At 33.4% G+C, this 22,387-nt stretch overlaps 1 protein-coding gene across 1 annotated transcript in view; it reads right to left on the reverse strand.

The window, feature by feature from the left end:
• LOC114045873 (polypeptide N-acetylgalactosaminyltransferase 13) overlaps positions 1–22,387 on the reverse strand; it is an 816,024-nt gene that overhangs the window by 77,436 nt on the left and 716,201 nt on the right. The window contains exons 9-10 of the mRNA XM_027866047.1: positions 21,044–21,183; positions 6,365–6,463 (exon numbers count right to left, since the gene is read on the reverse strand). Coding sequence (XP_027721848.1) covers positions 6,365–6,463; positions 21,044–21,183 — 239 coding nt within the window. The remainder of the gene's footprint in view (positions 1–6,364; positions 6,464–21,043; positions 21,184–22,387) is intronic.

Genomic DNA, 22,387 nt, shown 5'->3' on the forward strand with positions numbered 1-22,387 from the left:
AGATAGATAGATAGATAGATAGATAGATAGATAGATAGATAGATAGATAGAGGGCACAGGATGAGTTGAAGATGAAAGGGTGATATCTGGAGAATAAAATTAAGGGTTGAGAGAGGGTTATACTTGGAGAAGGAGAAAGGGAGAGGTAGAATGGGGCAAATTATCTCACATAAAACAGACAAGAAAAAGTGGAAAGGGAATTAGGGGAAGTCATGAATCTTATTCTCATCAGATTTGGCTTAAGGAGGGGATAACATACACATTCAATTGGGTATGGAAAGCCATCTTATCCTACAGATAAATAGGGGGGAGGGGAAAAGAGAGTGGGGGGATAATAGAGGGTAATAGAGGGGAGGACAGATTGGGGGAGGGGGTAATCAGAAGCAAACACTTCTAATGAGGGACAGGGTCAAAAGAGAGAATAAAATAAATGGGGGGGGAGGATAGGATGAAGGGAAATATAGTTAGTTTTCCACACCATGACTACTATGTAAGTGCTTTGCATGAATACACAAGTATAACCTGTATCAAGTTGTTTGCCATCTCAATGAAGGGGGTTGCGGAGGGAGGAAGGGAGAAAATTTGGAACCCAAAGTTTTAAAAACAAATGTTAAAATAATGTCTTCATAGGCAACTGGGAAATAAGATATACAGTCAATGGGGTATAGAAATCTATCCTGCCCTACAGGAAAATGGAAGAGGAAGGAGATATGAGAAGGGAAGGGAGATAGGGAGGGAAGATTAGGGGAAAGGGTATTCAGAATGCACTCTGTCTTGGAGTTTGGGAAGGGATTAGATGGGGAGAAAATTTGAAACTCAAAATCTTGTGGAAGTAAATGTTGAAAACTAAAAATAAATAAATTAATGAATCTTTAAAAAAAGAGCATCGTGTATAAGAGAAAGGTCACATTCCATTATGTGGCTGTGTATGTTTCCCTTTGGATGATGCCCAGAATTTCATTTCTGTAGCATGAAAATGCAGTGCTAGAATGGAAAGGTCTGTATTCCAATGTTGGCTCTGGCCCTCAGTTCTATCCTCTGTAAAATGAGTGGGTTGATCGAGAGCCGGGTTCCTAATTTTTATTTGTTACATGAAACCTTTTGGCAGTCTGGTGTTGCTTACAGACCCCTTTACCTCCAGGTATTTTTAAATGAATAAAAAAAATCCCTATTGGATTGGAGAGGAAATCAATCATATTGAAATCCAGTTATCAAAAAAGTTAAAAAAAAGTTGTTAAGGGTCCATGAATTAAATGAAATCTGGAGTTGTTTTCAGCTCTATCTAAATTAAACTGTGATCTTTACATATTTTCTTCTGTCAAAATCTACTTAGGGTGATGCTGAGATCCCTTTCTTAGATTGTACTTCATAGCTCTGAGCTTGTCTTTAAAATTAAGTTCAGATTACTTTTCCATAATTGCATTACCTTATACTTGCTTCTTTCCATGAAGCCTGTCAGTGACCTTTCTGCTTTGTGAGATTGTTCTATAGTTTATTACTATTGGATTGGCAAAAGGCCTAGCTTTTCCCACCTCCCCAACATTATTACTGCATCATTAGTTTTCTTTTTACCATTTAATTTGAATTCCTTCTTCTTCTTTAACAATACTCCTTGGATTTCTTTTGGAATGCTACTTTGTTTGACTTTAATATTCACTCCTATCCTGAAGTTAACTCCAACATTGACATAACAACTAACATTCCAGACAGGGCACTAACACACTGCAGAATTGCAGGGCTCAAAGGGAACTCAGGAGGAAATTGTGGCTAGTCTACAATCCACTTTGATCCCCATGCACTAGATCTATGCTAAATTTAAAACTCTCCAGAGAAAGTGGCTCTATATTATTCCAGTTAGTATGTCAAGTTTTATGGATTCAACAGTGTGGGATTTTCATAAGTGTTTTTAGTCAATTATTATAGCTTCTTTGCCTCATGGTTTCAAAGGTGAATTATACCTTTCTATTTTGTATTATGATCAGTCTTTGTGTTTTCCTTGGATCATAACACTTTCTGTACAATGATGTTGTTTTCTGGTCATTGACTTGGTTTGTTCTTAAAGATTTTTTTTAATTGGATTTGTTTAGTTTCCTTTGTAGAAACAATTTGTAATCCTAATCTTATTCCTGGGGCACAACTCAGGGAAAGAAAAACAAACCTTATATCCCTGACTGGTTTAAAATCATTCTCATGAAGTGGAACAGTGGAAGGAACATTGACTTTGGAGTCAGTTGATTTAAAATTTACATCCTATCTCTGATGACTGACTCCCCATGCCTCTGTAACCATGGATAATTAGTCAACGAATCAACAAGCATTTATTAAACACCTGCTATGAGATAATCTCAGGGAAGTCAAAGACAAAAATGAAATAGCTTCTGTCCTAAGGGAACTCACTTAATCTCCCTGGGCCTCAGTTTCCTTATTTGTATTATTAGGAAGTTAAATGAGATGATTTGTGAAATCCTTATATGTTACTTTATATCTTATATTAGTCTGGTAACATATATTAAAACTGTCTCTTACTTAGTATATAAGCTCTAGGTTAGTACTTGAAGCTTAGAGAAGGTAGGTAACTTGCCCATGGTCACATAGGCAAGCAGGTCTGCCTAACTCCAACTTTTATACCCAATGCCTTTCATACCACATGATGGTTCAGTAACTTGTGTTTAATAAGAAATAATGTCAGCATATTCTTAAAATCCTTCCTTGTCTCTTTGAAATTGTCCATGTCTTTATTTATTCAAATTCTACCATTGTATCTTTTCTGTGAAGATGGGATAGGAACTAGAGGTGAGATTTTATTGATATAAGGAATTCCACAGTAAAACAAAAACAAACAAGCAAAAAATATATACCAGTTGAGGTTGGCACTTCCTCTACCATTCATAGCCTTTGACATTTCATTAGAATGCTAAGAGGTTATACATGGTTTGTCCAAGGTCACAAAGGCAGTATGTGCCAGAGGTAAACCTTGAATCTACTTTATCACCATGTCTGACTTCTTTATTGAGATGATTTTTATAAATATCTTTTATTTAATTAATTATGTATTTCCTAATTACATTTAAATATTTTAACATTCATTTTTTTTAAAAATCTTGAGTTCCAAATTCCCTTTCTTTCTCTTATATTTCTTCTACCCCTTGAGTAGTCAAGTAATATGATATTGATTATACATATGAAGTCATGAAAACATATTTCCATACTAGCCATGTTGCAAAAGAAAACATGCAAAAACATTAGAAATAACATTAAAAAAATATGTTTCAATCTGCACTCAGAGTTCATCAATTCTCTCTCTGGAGGTGGATAGTATTTTTCCTGGGTCCTTTGGAATTGTCTTGGATTATCTTGATCAGAGTTGGAAAGTCCTTTACAGTTGATCATCTTTGCAATATTTTTGTTACTGTGTAAAATGTTCTCCTAGTCCTGCTCGCTTCACTTTGTATTAGCTTATATAAGTCTTCCTATGTTTTTTCTGCCTCCATACCCTACATTATTCCTTATAGAACAATAATATTCCATCACAATTACATACCACAACTTTTTCAGCCATTTCCCAATTGATGGACATTACCCTAGATTTCTAATTCTTTGTCACCAAAAAAGAGCTGCTGTAAGTATTTCTGTGCATATAAGTCCTTTTCCCTTTTCTTTGATCTCTTTGGGATACAGACTTAGTAGTGATCTTTTTAAGTTAAAGGATATGCACAGTTTTGTAGCTGTTTGGGCACAGTTCCAAATTGTTCTCCAGAATGGTTGGAGCAGTTTGTAACTTCAATGAAGATGATTAAAGTTTACTCTTTGTCCTCATATACATTTCTTCATGTATTTAATAGTAATTATGGTGATTTAATTAAATGGTTTTTAATAAGGACAATGAAGTTTTGAAGGAAGATAAGATGACTTCTTAGTGGTTTTTTTTTGGATCAAGGAGAAATTATTTACTTTCAGGTTTTAGAGGGAGGAGTAGAATGGTATAAATCTGTGACTTCATCTGTCTAGGGAAAATTCTGTTTTGGAAACTTTCTCTAGTACTCCAGAGAAGCAACTGTTTAATAATGTCTTAGAGTGTTGCCTGTAATAATTCTCTTTTATGTGTCTGTCAAAGGCAGAACTTGAACTCAGGTCCTTTTGACTGAAAGGTCTCCACTCTGACAAGCAATTAGTATTTACAATATGGGTTAACACACCACCATTAACAGCAACAAAACAAAACCCAAACTTATCAAATATGGAAGAACAACCTATTTTTTTCAATATAGTAAGGCAGTCATTGGTGATGTTTTAACATGGGAATGTCTCTCCCTCCTCTCCCTACTCCCATAACTGGTCTGTTGGGTCTGAAATAAATTGGTGTTCCAATTGTTCTTTTTTGAGTGGTTAAGGAAAAAAAATCACCTATGACAAAAAAGGTCATCTCTTATTGAAATATCTAAGAATGTTGAAAAATCTCAAAACTTATGTCTAAAGAATACAAAGTCTATGACATAATTGTCAACAATTGTAAAATATGCTGTTTTGGAAAGACAATTGAGTTTAATCCCTCATATGTTGCTTTAACATTTTTCTTGTTTTTTGTGCATGAGCAAAAATAAGATTTGATTATTTTTATGAGTAGAGGGACATTTTAAAAATCTCCAAACTAAATAATCACAATAATAGAAGCTGCTTCCATGGAAACATAATAAGATAGCAGTAAAAACCAATAGAGGTTAGCCTAGATTATAGGGAGATCAAGCCTGTTTTCTTCACAAACCGAGTTGGAATAAAAAAAAATAACCCTAATTTAAAAAGCCCCAGAGCCTAAGTTTGAATGTAAATACCATGAAATGACAATGATATTATGACTGAATTTATGCATATGTATATTGCAGTTTGAGTAACAAGAGACACTGTTTAGTGAGTTAAACAATTCCTATAGGAAGCTTTGTTTTTTATTCTCTTGCTTCTGACATCTGAAAGACCATCTTGGCTGTATGGAAACATTCAAGTGAACTGAATAATTTAAGCAACTGCATACAAAAATATTTCATCATCCCAATATTTTTTGAAATCAATTATTTAGATTTGCTTTGGTCTTTAAAATTTTTTTGATGTAGCTGATACAGTTATTTTGGTACTTATAGATTACACCTCTGACAGTACTACTCCCTTGTTATATCTAAATAATGCAAGTGCACCAGATGAAGTCTGTGTTCCATTGCTAAAACATGGGTAAAAAAACTCAGCACAACGGAAACATCTCTGTGAGTACATATGAGCATTTCCAAGAAGATTATGACAGTATAAACAGTAACAACCATGTAGAAATTAAAACCAAATATTGCAAAATTATAAAGACAAAAATTGGTCCTTAAAAAAGACATGAGGAAACACCTATTTCTATTCCTTTTTTAAGGTCTACATCTGTGGATGTAGAACATTGCATATAACAACATTTCTTTTGAAATATTGATTAATTGTGATGATTTCTTCTTTTTTTCTTCCAAAAATTATAATAAATGATTGCTCCCTAGAAGGGTATTTAAGAAAAATGAGAAAAACCAGGCAATGTAAAAATACCAATTAAAAAAACTATCAAAAAAGATCATTGACTTAACCAATTTCAGCTTGATGATGATGTTTGAAACCAGATTAAAAAATTCAAGGATGTAGTAAGAGGAGAGTTAAGTGGAAGAACTGATCACAGCTTTTTCTAATGAAACCTGGCTCTGCTACTTACTATCTATATGTGTTAGTCATTTCTTAAAAACTTAATTAAGCTCAATTTCATTATATGTTAGTGGAAGAAAGATTTCTTACAAATGAGAAAGTTCTTTAGAATTTCTGCTTGCAGATAACATTGGATCAATTGTCTTATGTCTCAGAAGACTAAGGAGCCTCATAAATGAGGTTCAAAACCACTCACAAACTCAAGAGTTTCCATACAGGGGGAAAAAAAAGTACTCTGAAAATATCTATATTTTCCAGACAATGATATGCAGTTGGTTTGACAGATTCCCCCTAAGCAGAACATATATCTTGGTAGTATGACACATGTTGCAAGATTCATATCGTTGAAAATAATTGTAAGCTCAGAGAAAATTGTCTCACTATTTTCCAGAACTACAAAGAACTCTGAAGGATGAGAATAATTGCATTTTTTTTCTACTTGTAACATATTACACTATGTGTAAGTAGACTTGGCATTAGTGTTAGATCTGGGTCTGCTGACAGTGAAAGTGAATATTAATATTATTGCAATAAATAATCATGTGTGTGTGTGTGTGTGTGTGTGTGTGTGTAAAATCTCAACAGAGTAAATGATATGTTGATGTATTATGGAAAATATAAATCTGATTCACAAGATGGTATTTACCTGATTTCCTCCCATGCCATGACAATTGAACATGCCCACTTTTTCATTGTCTTTGCGGCCCATGTTGTCTAAACACTGGTTGGTTTCAACATTTCTTATCTGGAGAAGAGAGAAATTTGAGAAAAAATGGTGAAATCAAGGAAAGTCTGCATACTCTACAATTTATTTTGTGAACCAGAGTGCTATACTTCAAGTAAGAAAGACCACATACAAATCTTGACTCTGACACTTAGTAGCTCTATAATCACTGTAATTCACACTATCTTTCTGAGAGTGAGTTTCTTCATGTGTAAAATGGGGTAATAATAACATGTATATCATAGGGTTTTTATGCATTTCAAATGAACTAATATATATTTAACACTTGTTGGAAAGCAAGGGGTATTTTGTAGGTACACTATGTGATATTTTGGGTACTATAGTTGCTTAAGAAGCTTATATTTCCTTACATGATGCCTTCCTTAAGCCTGTAGAAATTGTGTCATTACAAGAATTATTCAGTTAGGGTATATGATACCTAACTTGTCCACCAGATGGCAATCTACTCCAACCAGTCTTGAGCCTTCTCCACAAATGATCTCTGGTGCATTTATAAAGGAGACTTCTACACTAACACAAGTAGGTGCAAATAGCAAAGCTGAGTAGTTTTACCGGGTTCTGAATTTATCTAGGGAAAGATATTAAATATAGTTTAAAACAATAAAATTAGGAAACATATTTCTTCCTGCCCATCCAGTATCTGGAAATTCCTCTCTCTTTTATATATTTTCAGATGACTTCCCCAGTTAAGGCAATTCTGCAGGCTTCTGGACTGTTCACCTGAGCTTGAGTGAGTTAGTTTCCCCAGATGGGCCCTTCTTCTAGCACCTGTGGTTTTTGGCTTTCTCTTTGTGAGGCCTTACTTATGTTTCTTTTTGGATTTCTAGATCATTTTCCAATATGTGCCTTATCACATAATCGGCCTTTAAAAAATTGAATAGGAAATAGTGTGAGGAAATCATTATCCACTTAAAGAATACTCTTTAAATATATAGGACTACAGAAGGATAGGAATAGCATTTTTTTATATTACTGTCACAATTCTGTCTATAAAAACTTTAAAATGAAGGCAGGTTTTTTTAAAATTAAATTTGTATAAATCTATGGGTACAGAAAATGTTTAAAACTTGGTGAACATGGATAAATTACTTTTTTAAGCTGTTAAACTTACTAGATGTTTCCTTCCCTGTATTAGTTCTTCATTTTGCTTCCATGGATCAATAAAGCAAATATTCTTTCATTTTTAAATGTCATATTAAATGGAAAATATTTGACCCTGAGAGAGGTTATTATTAGACTGAATGATTTCATCATATAAATTACTCAAAAACAAAAGTAAATGACAATATTCAAGCATAAGATTGTGTCTTTGTTCAAATAATACCTTAATATGTCAATTAAGCATTTATTATAAGGTTAATATATATCATGGATAAATATAAATATTTAATACTATCTACTAAGTTTAAAGAGCTGGTAAATAATAAGACTTTTTTTTAAAGATTCAATTGATTTCCCCATGCAGTATAGGATAGAAGAAAGAGCACAGAATATGACATTATGACACATTGAATTTAATTCTCACTATCATTTTGTTTCTTTAGTCCCCAGTTTCCTCATTTAAAAAAAAAAGATGTGGATTATATTTCTATAAAGTCTCTTTTTACCTCTAAATTACATAATATTATAAAACCATCTTAAAAGGCAGACATAAAATAACATAGGGCTGGAAAGAATCTTAGAAATAATCTAGTCTAACCTCAAATTTTGCAAATGAAGAAACTGAGGCCCAGAGGTTATTTGTTCATGGCCCTACAGTTAGAATGTGATAGAGCTAAGTCTTGGACTAAACATGATGTTGTTGAAAGAGTATAATATTTGGCATCACTGGAACTGGGCTTGAATATTAGTTCTTCCATTTACTCTCTCCCTATCCTTGACATTTTACAAGTTACCAGTCTCATTGGGTCATGGTTTCTGTATCTATAAAATGAGTAGATTGGACTAGATAACATCTAAGGGCATTTCCAGCTCTAAACCTATGATCCTTTGATCCTCTATCCTATTTCTGCTTTAATACTCATCTTTTTCACCTTATAGTTCCCTGACCTACAATGCAAATACTATACACCTTTTATGTATCCAAAGTGATGTTATCCATATCAGTATTTATCAATTTTTGTTTGTTTGTTTGGAGCAGGGACTGCACACATATAGTTATCTCTTATTTTGAATAACAGTGGCAAATTCAGCAAAGAACATAATAAAAGTCTTCTAAATTATAACATTATTAAAAATGATACCTCAGATATACAATACTGCATTGCTTACCAAATGCATATGTATATACACATACATAACATACATCCATATATATGTATATATACAATATATATATTTAAACATAATATAACCTCATTTGATTCTCAGAATTACCTCATGAGTGGAGAGGCCATAAGTGGGCATTACTATCCCTGTTTTATAGATGAGCAAATAGTTTCAAACAAGTTAAATGACAAAAGCAGTAAATGGCAAAGCCAGCCCTGAACCTGAGTATGTCAACTCCCAAGTAAAATCTTCTTGTTATCATCACAGAATGATAAAATTGTTAGAGAATGGAATATTCAGCCTAACTAATTTTATCAACTAGGAATTCCCATCTGAATGTATCATTTATAGATTATTGATTTCAAAGAATTAGGATAAAATAAAATATATTTTGTGTGATCATTTACGTGGACATTCCCTCTCAACAATGCAAGTTTCAACCTATCTATGCCTGCCCTTCTTTGTCCATTAACATTTGTAAATTTGTAAATCTGCCATGGGAAATGCAAAGGAAGAGAAGATCTGCCCTCTTAACATTTTGACATTGCATGGATACCTCTGAATGATACACACTATCCATTGATCATCTCTTAGTCTTGCTACATGACAGACTCATTTTTTTTGCTGATCATATATATTACCCTGATAATATCCTTATTTCTTTTTTCCTTTACAATTTCCAAGCTATCTTGTGTTGTACTCCTCTTGTACCTATCATATGCTGTTCTACTCTCCTTTAGTTTAATTCCAATACAATTATTTAGAGATTGTTATTTCATGAATATACTTAATAGAATTATAAAGAACATTATCTAACCTTTTCTGAAGATTCACAAGACGCTTCTAGATTTTTTAAAATGTTACAAGGGTAATATTAAAGGCAAAAATCAAATTGAATGAATAGCACTGGAAATGAAGAGGATGTAGAGTTTGGTCTCTATCTGCATTGCCTATGTCATTTACCTCAGAAATTGCTTTTTTAAATATTAATTTAGGAAACCATGATTATTCCCTTGGACCTTGCAACTTTGAAACATTTTCATTTCTTATTAGATGGCATAAGTTGTTATAGCTGAAAAAAATCTCATGCTGTCTGTTTATAAGCTTCTTCAAATGATACTAAGATTATCCTTGGGTGATGATAGACATGAGGTTGGATGTCAGACCAGTTTCTAGGTATTTTCAATTTGGTTTGGTAGGACCTTCCAGAATGTTGGTTCTGTTGTCATTTTTAATCCTTAGAATTTAGAACTTAAAAACTACATTATTGGAGCAGAACATGTCTACCTTGTCTATTACTCTAGTATACTTGTCTAGTACTCTAATACTTGTCTAGTATTCGGCAGTAGCATCAATAGACACGTTTTTGAAGGAGTTCCTTTACATCATTCTCAAAGTTTTATTTAAAACATTTCTATCTCCCTGTGAGACCAATATTCTGTCAATAATATTTTTTTTTTTAGAAAACATGCTTTATGGTTGAAAGATATCTTGTGGTAATAAGTTTATTACCTACTATGTGAAGTAGAATTTTCCTGAACTCAATTCTTTCAAGCTTAAGCATGATCTCTTTTCATATTTTGCCATTTGAAAATCAAGTTCACCATCAGCTTCTGCAATCTTTTCATATTTTAAATATTTGAAACAATACCTTTCAATTATTTTAAATTTCAGAATAAAGAGCTTAAATCTTTTCCATCCACCCCCAAAATGATACCTTACCATCTATCTATTCATTTGATTGTTCTTATCTGGACCATGGGACATTCTGGACTTTTGTCCCCCTTAAAGCACAGTGGCCAATGGTAATATTAGTTATCAGTTTTCAATGCACAATCTTGTTTCTTCATATCACCAGAATTTAGCATTTTCATCTAGAAATGCATAATAAATGCTTGTTTATTGACTCATTGAAATAAGAGGAAAACATAATATTAAAAAACAAAAACAATAGCCTCAAATCTGCATGTTTCAGTAGTGACATGCTAATTTGCCAATGATTATCTTCTCTGTTTAAATGCACTCTAAAAAATACATACATTCAACACATTCTAGGCTTTCAAATGAATTCATTAGGTTTCCTTCATCCTTCATGCTCTTATGTTTTCTTCTCTTGTGTGTGTGTGTGTGTGTGTGTGTATGTGTGCATGCACGTTTATGTGTTTAAAATTATTCCATATATACATCTATTTATCAGTTCTTTGTTCTTTCTCTGGATGCAGATAACATCTTTCTTCATATGTCCTTAATAGCTAATTTGGGCATTTATAATAGACAAAATAACTTATTCCCTCAAAGTTGTTCTTAAAACAATATTTCTGTTACTGTATACAATGTTTTCTTGGTTCTGCTCATTTTGCTCTTCATTATTCCATGCAAGTCTTCCCAAAAGAAACATGAGGAAATCATTAAGGACTAATTATAAGGCACTGATAAAGTTAACTTATGATACATGAAAATCTTATCAGTATACTTAAAACTTATTATTACTAAGATAATTTATATTTCTTCTGGATCTTTTATATTGATTTTTCCATTGAGTTCTGGGTTTGTTTGTTTTTTGTTATAAATACCTGAAAGTCTTTCAGTTCATCAAATGTTCTTTTTTTTTTATTATTCAGAATTATACTCAACTTTGCTGGATAACTTATTCTTGGATGCAACCCCAGCTCCTTTGCTCTTAGATATATAATGTTCCAAGACCAAATGTCTTTAAGTACAGAGGCTGTTAAATCTTATGAAATCCTCATTGTTTTTCTGAATTATTTAATTTTTTTTCTTGTTGTTTGCAATATTTTCTATGTAACCTGGCAATTTTGAAACTTGGCTATGACATTGCTGTAAGTTTTCTTCCTTGGATCGCTTTCAGGTGAAAATTGTTGGATTCCTTCTATTTCTACTTTACCTTCTTGCATTTATTCCTGGCAATTATATGGTAAGAAACTTACATGACAACACTAAAACTCAGAATGATGAAAGTAAAAAACTCTTGGTAGAAGATTACTTTCAAATGAATTAGCAGTATGATGTGGGAATATGGCATAAAATGTGATTTCTTTCAGCAAAATATAAAATTAGTTACTAGGGTCTCTTGATAATCCCTTAACAAGCAAAACTTGAAGCAGATTTTCATATCTTGACTACAATGGATAGCTCCAAGTGAGTAACATACTAATGTTTCCCAAATACAAATATCAGTTGAAGGTTAAGTTATATGCAATTAACTCAGAGATAGACAGAACACACATCTGGTTCCAAATCAGTAATACCCCAGTATGTCTGCTAGTGGGGTAACCTTGATGGAATGGTTTGTTGAACAAGGAAGAAGAATTTATTTATTATTTTTACTTTTTTTTAGGAATTTATTTTTTTAATCAGTGACCTTGATATTGCTAATGAAAACTATAAAAAATAACTTTCCAGGTGAGTAACTGGTAGTGTTAGAACTTTGGTCCCTTTTTTCAGATCCCATCTCTATGCTTTCAGGATTCACATTAGCTTTTGTTTTATGACATATTTTCAGAGGACCAGAAGATAAAAGGCAAGTCATTAGATATTGTATCATTACTGAGAAAATTGATTTCTATGGTATTTCACCAGGAAGCAGTACATTTTTAATTTTGATGATGTCTAATTTCTGTTCACTGCTATTTGCTTATAAGACTTTATTTTTTTTTGGTTATGAAAAAATGGCATTTCAAATCAGTGAGTTTATCTCAATGTTTTTTTTTATTTCTCATTCTCCATGATTACTATTAATTTAACCAGAACGTCACTAATTTGTGCTCTGTCTGCTGGATTATGTCAGAAACTGGTATTGTCCTTTCTAACTGAAAAGAGTGACTCATTCTTTATATTTTCATTTAAAAATCATATGCTTGGAATTTATTCTAAAGATAATTACTCCTAAACTAATATTTTAAAAATTACACATTTTTTTACCCTTCCAATTCACATTATTACATTTCTATTATTATCACATTGCATAGGTCAATCTCATTTAGCCTCCTTTCACTCTATGATGAAATAGATATGTACCTTAGAATCCAATCTCATAGTCTTTTAAAAATTATTAATGTCAGGTTTTATTCAAGCAGCTAGGTGATGCAATGGATAGAGTGGCCTGGAGTCAGGAAGATCTGAGTTCAAATCTGGCCTTAGATACTTCCTAGCTAGATGACTCTAAACAAAACACTCAACCCTGTGTGCTTCAGTTTCCTCATCTACAAAATGAGCTGGAGAAGGAAATGGCAATCTACTCCTGTATCTTTGCCAAGAAAACTCCAAATGGAATCATGAAGTTAGACATGACTGAAATGACCAAACAACAGCAACAACAACAACAAGATTTTATTATATGTTTTCTGTTCCATACTAAGGAGTTGGATGGTGGGTATAGACATATGGCCAGTGAAGAACTCCAAAGAAGAATAGGAGTTAAATAAATTAATAAGAGGAAGGAAAGAAAGGTGGTCATGTGGTAAGAGTAAGAGATGACAGGTGAACAGTCAGAGTGTTTCACTGTCATTCTTTGGATATTAAGAGAAGAGGGTGCATAAGACCTCTATAATAATACATGGATCCCTTATAGTGAATTTCATAGCATCATAGGATTAAAATTGAAAAAGACTTTTTAGACCATCAAATTCGGCCCTCATGTTTTGCAAAACAGGAAAACAGGAAACAAAGGCACATAGATGGAAAGGTGACTTTCCCAACTTCACAAGTAAATGTCTAATTTAAGATTTGAACATAGATCTTCTTGACTTCAAGTTCAGAGCAAACGGAAGATGGTGACTTTATGAGAAATTAAGAAACAATAAAACAAGACCAAAGGAATAAAAAAATAGAAGAAAATGTGAAATATTTCATTGGAAAAATAGTTGACCTGGAAAATAGATCCAGGAGAGATAATTTAAAAATTATTATACTACCTGAAAGCCATGATAAATAAAAGAGCCTGAATATCATCTTTCAAGAAATTATCAAGGAAAACTGCCCTGATATTCTAGAACCAGAGGGTAAAATAAAAATTTAAAGAATCCACTCATCACCTCTTGAAAGAGATACCTAATGGAAAACCCTTAGGAATTTTATAGACAAATTCCAGAGTTCCCAGGTCAAGGAGAAAATATTGCAAGTAGCTAAAAAGAAACAACTCAAGTATTGTGGAGTACAGTCAGTATAATACAAGATTTAACAGCTTTTACCTTAAAGGATCAGAGAGTTTGGAATATGATATTCCAGAGGGCAAAGGAGTTAGGATTACAATCAAGAATAACCTACCCACAAAACTTAGTATAATATTTCAGGGGAAAATGGATATTCAATGAAATAAGGATTTTCTAGCATTCTTGATGAAAAGAACAGAGTTGAATAAAAAATTTGACTTTTAAATACAAGACTCAAGAGAAATATGAAAAGGTAAACAGGAAAGGGAAATCATAAAAGACTTAATAAGATTAAACTGTTTACATTCCTACATGGGAAGATGACATTTGTAACTCATAATAACTTTCTCATTTTTAGGGCAGTTTTGAGGAGAGACAGGGCGAAAGGAGAGAGAGAATAGAATAAATGGGGGAATGAAATAGGATAGAGGGAAATACAGTGAGCCGTAGTAACTGGAAACAATTTTGAAGCAAATTTCTCTGATAAAGGCCTCATTTCTCAAAAATTTAGAGAACTGAGTCAAATTTATAAAAGTAAGAGACATTCCTCAATTGATAAATGATCAAAAAATATGAACAGTTTTCATATGAAGTAATCAAAGCTAATTAAAGCCACAAGAAAAAAAATGTTTTAACCCACTATTGAGTGGAAAAATGCTAACTAAAATAATTCTGAGGTACTATCTGATATCTATTAGATTAGCTGATAGGACAAAAAAAGAAAATGACAAATATTGGAGGGGGTGGGAAAAATGAGAGACATTAATATACCATTGGTGAAGTTGTGAACTGATTTAATCATTCTGGAGAGCAATTTGGAACTATAACCAAAGGCCTATAAAATCATGCATGCCCTTTGACCTAGCAATACCACTACTAGGTCTATATCCAAAAAAGATAAAAAACAAAAAAACAAAAAGAAAAAAAAATCTATATGTACCAAAATATTTATAGTAGCTCTTTTTTGGTGGCAAAGAATTGAATATTGAGGGGATGCCTCAATGGGGTATGGCTGAACAAATATGTGATTATGACAGAATACTATTGTGCTATATGAAATGATGAGCAGGACAATCTCAGAAAAGCCTAGGAAGATTTACAAGAACTGATGCAAAATGAAAAGTACTGCATACAAAGTAACAGCAATATTGTGAGATGTGAATGACTTAGTTATTCTCAGGAATACAATAATCTAAGAAAACTCTGAAGGATTTATAAGGATAGATGCCATCGATCTCTAGAGAAAGAAGTGATGGTATCTGAATGCAGATTGAAGCATACTTTTTTTTACTTTCTTAATTTTTTTCAGGTTTTTTTTTTGGTCTATGTTTTCTTTGACGACATGAGTAATACAGTTATATTTTGCATGACTACACATGTATAACCTATGTAGAATTGTTTGCCTTCTTAATGGGGGGGTGGGATAAGAGGAAAAGAGAGAATTTGAACTCAAAAAATTTAAAAATATTTTTAACATTATTTTTAGATGTAACTGGGGAAAAATAAAATTCTAAACAGAACTGTGAATCAGTACAACTATTTTGGAATAGTAGGGATTTTTGCTCCATTAATCTTCATCCAATGTGAGATACTAGGGTTCATTAAAATATACTATCTGTACTTTGTTGGGGAAACCAATTTTGGTTTCCTTGAAGCAGGAGGGAATGACTTTGTGTAATATAATAATTTGCCTATAAATAACTTAATCTGAACTCCAGACAAATGCTAAGGGTTTATTCTAGTGACCCAAGAAAATGTTTCACTCCTCTGGAATCCCTGCAAATGATCCCCTTCAGCAATTAGTATTGTGGGGAGAAAATAGGAACCAGAATCATTTTGCAACTTGCCTTCTCAATAGGTGTGGGAGAGGCTAGAGGGAGGTAACGAATTGAGGACATAACATTCTCAAAAATGAATATTAAAATAAATAAATAAAAATAATCAATTAAAAAATAGAAGAACTGCTTTCAAAAGTGTAAAAGTATTCAGTCACTACCCTCTGGCTCCTGCTTTTATAAAGGAATGTTTTCCTATTTTGATAATAAATCCTACCAGTTTCATTCCAAATATTCCCCTTTTCTCTTTTGGTTGATCCTCTTCTTCCTCTTTCCTTCTCCTATGAAATACTTTACTTATATACAATAAGTTGCTGCTGAATGCTGCTGATTGTCTATGTACTATAAATGGACCTAAAAAGTTATTTAAACAAAAAAAGCAACAAATATATACAGTAGGGAGCTGATGCTGGTATTACTTAAACATGTATCATATTAATGCATTTTTAAAAATTCAATTTGACCTCCTACCTTTGACCCGTCATTAGATCCTTAGTGATGGGTTCATCTTTATCCAGATGTCCCATTCTGCTAGGCTGAGAGCATTCCCAGACAATTTGATGACAGTGGTGTTGTAGCTGCTACTTTGTCTGCTCTAGTGAAGCTATCAGACATCTGGGACAGCTGCAGCATACATAAGCCACAAATTTTACCTGTATTAACAACCTCCCATGGTGGTTCTATATCCTCCTCTGACTCATTGGGGAGTAAAAATTATTTTCTCCAAATTTCTTTTGTCCAAAGGAAACCAGAATGAAACACACATAAAAAGAGATTAAAAAGAGTGATAATTCAACTATTTATTGATTATGAATTTACAGGAAAGATATTCCTATCCTGGAAACTGTCAGTCATACATGAGTGAACAAAGCTGAGATTGTTCATCTTGCCTGCAGAATATATTTCCCAAGTTTTCTCTTAGGAACTGCAGAACATAAGGCCCAGATTAGAGGAACTACATGCTTTGAGAGATACCTCTTTTCTCTGGTCCATACCAGAGCAAAGACTAAGACTTTCGGAAGATCATTCCCCAGTGAAATTAACAGGAGAAGCAATTTAGTTGTGCTGCTAAATCCTATGAGTAAAAGTCAGTGATTGTGAGTCTATATAAGTCCACCTCTGCCTAGAGGCAAAAAACCTATTAGATTGAAGGAGACTTGTGGATTACTGTCCTTATAGCAATAGTTCCTGGTAATCAGTAGTTTGTGACATAGCCCAGGGGTTAATAAGTCATTCAATAAATATTTATTAAGTGCCTATAACCTAGATCCTTTGGTATATTTATTACATGGCAAATCCTGTTGTCACACATCTAAGTAAACTCTCCTGTTGCATTATCCCAATAGATAGCAGCCCCAGTCCAGACTGTGGACAATCTGGACTAAATGGAAAATGAAAAAATGGAATGAAGCTTGGGGTAACCCTTTGTCTAATTATTTTCCTTTTAAATGTGTAGTGCATTTTCTAAATGAAGGTTAGAACCATAGCAAAAGTTTTTATAGCCAGAAAGAGAAGAGAGGAGAAGAGAGGAGAGAAGAGGAGGGAGAGGAGAGGAGAGCACTCACTTGAGCTCTCCAAAATTCCCCTTTAAACAACTCTAAAATAATGCTTCAAATTGACTTCTGGAGTGGCAGAACATAGAAAAGGTTGGATGAAACAATTTTCTAGCCCAAGACAACTTAGGGGGTCAGCAGGAAAGGTCTGTTTCACCAGGGTAGTTTTGAAGCCTACAGTTCAGGGCAGACTGCCCAGCACAGGCCTTGAAAGCAGCTGCATTGACAGCAGTAGCAGCTTCAGAAGGTTCAGTGGGACAAGAAAAAAAAGAAATGAAAACAACAACAACAAAAAAAACTGTTTGGAAGGAGATCAAAGACAGAGATTTCATTTTAAACAACTGCAGATAACATAAAATACATGGGAGTCTACCTGCCAAGACAAACTCAAGAAAGATATGACTACAATTATAAAACATTTTTCACACAAATAAAGTCAGATCTAATCAATTGGAGGAATATTAACTGCTCATCAGCAGGTCAAGCCAATCTAACAAAAAATGACACTTCTACCTAAATTAATTTACTTATTCAGTGTCATAGCAATCAAATTACCAAAAAAAAAGGTATTTTGGGACTTGGGGGCTAGATCATTATTTATTTATTTATTCATTTATTTATTTATTTATTTTCAAAAAGCTGGCACATTTTTCTTTTGCTCCAGTGAAGTTTTTATTTATGATTTCTTGAAATATAGCTCTAGAAAAAACTGACATTACAAAAAGCCCATCGTGATTCAAATGGAACTACTTGACTAGCTTTTAAACCATTACTCTGGTTTTTATTGAATGACCAATAATAGCCCCTTGGCCAAACCTCCTTTGCTCATTGTTTACGTTTTGATTTCTTAGAATGAATGTAAATTACAATTGTTTTCTGTTCCTTCCAGAAATTCTGAGGATCTTCCTCCCCTAGATTGATACTTTTGTGATGGTAAACTAGGGTATCTTTCCTATCAATTCTTATCTAGCTCTTAGTGATTTAATTGGCTTTGCTTTAGACATATTGAGACCTGGGAAAGACCTTAATTTAGAACGTCCAAGGTCACCCACTGCATCCTAAGCAAGGAAAAAGTTTTCTTGACTTTTTGTCTTGACGCTGGATTCTGATGACTCTGGAGTAGAGAGTGAGGCTGACTGACTTTGTGGAGCTCTGTCTCATTTAAATCCATATCATGAGTTAAGTCATGTCATGTCATTCTTTGAGAATGAAAGATAAAACAACTCTAAAAAACATCAAAGAAAAAAGGAAAATGACCTATATTACAACAAATATTTATAGCAACTCTTTTTGTAGTGGCATAGAATTAGAAATTGAGGGTATGTCTATCATTGAACAGTGACTAAACAAGTTGTGGTATGTGATTGTGATAGAATACTATTGTGCTATAAGAAATGATGAGCAAGATGCTTTTAGGAAAAAACCTGGGAAAATTTACATGATCTGATGCAAAGTGAAAAAAGCAAAACCAGAAGAATATTGTACACAGCAACAACATTTTTTTGATCATCAACTCTGAATGACTTAGCTATTTTCAGCAATACAATGACCTAAGACAATTCCAAAGGTCTTAAGATGAAAAATGTTATCTACTTCCAAAGAAAGAATTGGTGGAATTTGAATGCAGATTGAAATATACTTTTATTTAAACTTTATTTATTATTCTAGGGTTTTTTTTGGGGGGGGTCTACATTTTCTTTGTAAAATGGCTAATATGGAAATGATTTGCATGGCCACACATGTATAGTCTGCATCAAATGGCTTCCCTTTCCAAGGAGTGGTGAGAGGAGTCAGGGAGAGAAAGAATTTGGAACTAAAATTTTTAAGACATAAATGTTGTCATTTTTACATGTAAATTAATAAAAAAAAATTTTTTTAAATTGGAAATAAAACAATAGCCAAGTTTCATATATGTATGTTTTTGTTTTATGTGATTCAGAGTATATGTTGTCAGCACTTTCTGTATTCTGTGACCCAGTAAATTCAGCTCACCTTTATCCAGTGGTCAGATGAGTCAAAGAAAAAAAAGATGAAAATAGTGAGATCTTTTCTCTTGAAAGTTTCAAAAGACAGAGTCTTATCTCCATGTTTCTAATTTCTGCCAAGTTGAGAATGTAAAGAGAAAGAAAGATAAGAGGGAAGGAGGTCTTTCCCCACTTTACAGAAATATATGGCACTGATGCGGTCTAGAGGTTAGGGGTCCTGGCACCCCCAAATCATGATACCTGGGTCCTGCTCGAAAGAATTTGACCCAAGCCTCCTTGCAGCCAAAAACAAAGTTTATTGAAGATTCGCCATATTAGCTAGATTCTTAAGGAGTCTGAGCATCTATGGGCTATTGGCTAGATTGTGAAAATCTGAGCATCTTAATGGAGACAAGATGGACCTTATATACAGAAAGACCATGGGAGAGTGGCCAAGTAGTCCATGAGGTAATAGAATTCCCAAGGGTGGGAAATGGATCCTAGGTGGGACCAAGGGTGGGAAATAGCCTGGGGCCATAGGGAGGCAAGACAATGGAGGGGAGATTGGGTGCAGCCACAATGAAAGACTAGTTGATGGGACTATAGCCTGCCAGAGATTTGGCCATGTGGGAAAGTGCAGAGTCCATGAAGTAATAGAATTACCAAGGGTGGGAAATGGTCTGTGGTCAGAGTTTTTCCTTTCTGGGGCTCAGATTCCAACCCCATCAGCACTACATACTAAAAAGAAACAAAATCTGTTATTCAAGTATAATCTGTCTAATGTTTACTTTCAAATTATTATGGAAGTGTTGTTTTCATATTTTTATATACTGCATGCTGAAATATTCAGCTAATTTTGGGGGAGTAAACATCCCTAGGATTGTTAAAAGTAGAGACTTTGTGGGATTCTAATGTTTAATAGGTCAATTTTCTCCTTATTTTGTTTGAATTAAACCTCCATGATTTTATTGCTACCATTTCCAAACCATGCTTCTTCTTCCCTCATGCTCATTTTTTAGATTCCCTTTATGAGTGTTTTCTTCCCTCATAGTGTTCACTCTTTCAAGGCAAAGTCCACTTTGCTTGCTTGTATTTGTATCTCCAAAATTTAGCACAGTGCCTGGAACATAGTAAGTGCTAATTATTTGATCCTCCATGCATTCATGAGGGATCATGTTGCAGAAAAGCTGGGAGAAGACAGAACAGGTAATAAGTCTTCCAGCTTCTGACTCTGAAAGAAGACACACAGTGTCCCAAGTTTTCTTTAGGGAAATGTACCAGGAGAAAGAGAAAGACTCTAGGAAGAAGTTATCTACAAAGGAGGTGGAGGTGAAAAAAAAATCTAGTATCTCTCTTTTCCCAATCTTTTCCCAAGGCTATCCCTTAAGCAGCCATGGGACATTGAGTTATCATTCTCCACAAATGAGGATAATACCATGCAGAAAGTATTGAGCCTGTTGTTAAGTTGATATGAGTGAGAAAATAGGGCTGGCCACATTTCTCTTAAGATTACCAATATTTTGGAAGAGAATAAAATCATTGGTGTGAGAAACTTTTCTATGACTATTACTGATTCAACTTCTGTTGCTGTTCTAGGGCAAAAATCACTAGTAATGAAAATCTTCATGGTTTCTGGACAAATCCTTCAAAATGAAAGTGAGAACTCATTTAAAATACATAAAGTTTGAGACTCAAAGGATTTTCCTAAAAATATGAAAAATATTTAGCTCTGTAGAAATATCGCTATTCACAAAATATATTTAGAAGAACCAAAATAAATAACTCATACCTCACCAAGTGAGTAATACCGTCTTGGAATCTGGGAGTCTGGGTAAATGTTTTCTAGGTACCAAGAAAATGGCTTACACTTCAAATTTTCTCTTAGTGCTTTTCTGACCGATACATCTCCATAATCCACTTTGACAACACCTAGAATTTTTCAGAGAAACACATAAATTAGTTTATACTATCTTTGCAGCAAAAATAGCAAGAAAAAGTGCCACTAATCACTCTTACTTTCATTTTTTAAACTAATTATTTTTAAATAAGATTTAATTGTATATGCAGTTGTTACCATGGTTGACTCGTGGTTGACTCTTTTATTGTCATCCAACTTAACAAATTATAATGGAAAGTTTCCTTATTAGTCAGAATTTGCATTTTCTCTCTAATACATATCATTAAGAACCTTTTGTTTTTGGGAAGGATCATTAATTAAGTGAAAATTCTTTTTAATTCAGTAGCTTAGAATCAAAGACAACTGAATTCCATCATGATTTCTTTACATGAAACATTGTCACAAAGCATTTTATAGCTTTCCTCTTATCTTTCTATGATAGTATAGATTTTCCATTTTTTAAAATTATTCAATATGTGGGACAGTAGGAAGTGAACCAGGCTTGGAGTTCAGATGAACTAGAATCAAGTCATGTCTCTGACACAAACTGGCTGTAACTTAACTTCCCAGTATTCTAGGCAACTCTCTAAGACTGTTAAGTTGCAGAGAAGGTGTTGGCTTGCATTACTAGACTGAGTTTAATCACCAAAGAATTTGATACTCCAATGAAATTACAAGTCCAGTCTTTTAATATGTGATAACAACAACAACAACAACAATAACAATGGCAAACACAAATGTTAAGTAAATATATTTTTGTTGTTCAGTTGTTATCATTGTGTTTGACTCTTCATGACCCCATTTGTGGATCATGAATTCAAATCCAGCCTCAGACACTTACTAGCTATGTGATCTTGGACAAGTTATTTAACCTTGTTTGCCTCGGTTACCTCATCTGTAAAATGAGCTGGAGAAGGAAATGCCAAGAGAGACCAAAGGGGGACACGAAGGGTCAGATGTGACTGAAATGACTGAACAAGAACACTGTACACACATATATTTATATTGTTTTCATATTTGAAAAATGTTTTACATATTTATATATATTATCTCCTTCAGTCTCCATACACCATTGTATTCTGTAAGGTATGAAGTAACTGCATATGTCATTGAAGTGAGTACCTACAATAATAGATCTTTTAAAGTAACAAAATACAAACATATAGGAGCTTGTGCACATATACACACTTATCTATCTATCTATCTATCTATCTATCTATCTATCTATCTATCTAT

Source organism: Vombatus ursinus, unplaced genomic scaffold, assembly GCF_900497805.2.
Source record: "Vombatus ursinus unplaced genomic scaffold, bare-nosed wombat genome assembly UNPS02014779.1, whole genome shotgun sequence".
Lineage (NCBI taxonomy): Eukaryota > Metazoa > Chordata > Mammalia > Diprotodontia > Vombatidae > Vombatus > Vombatus ursinus.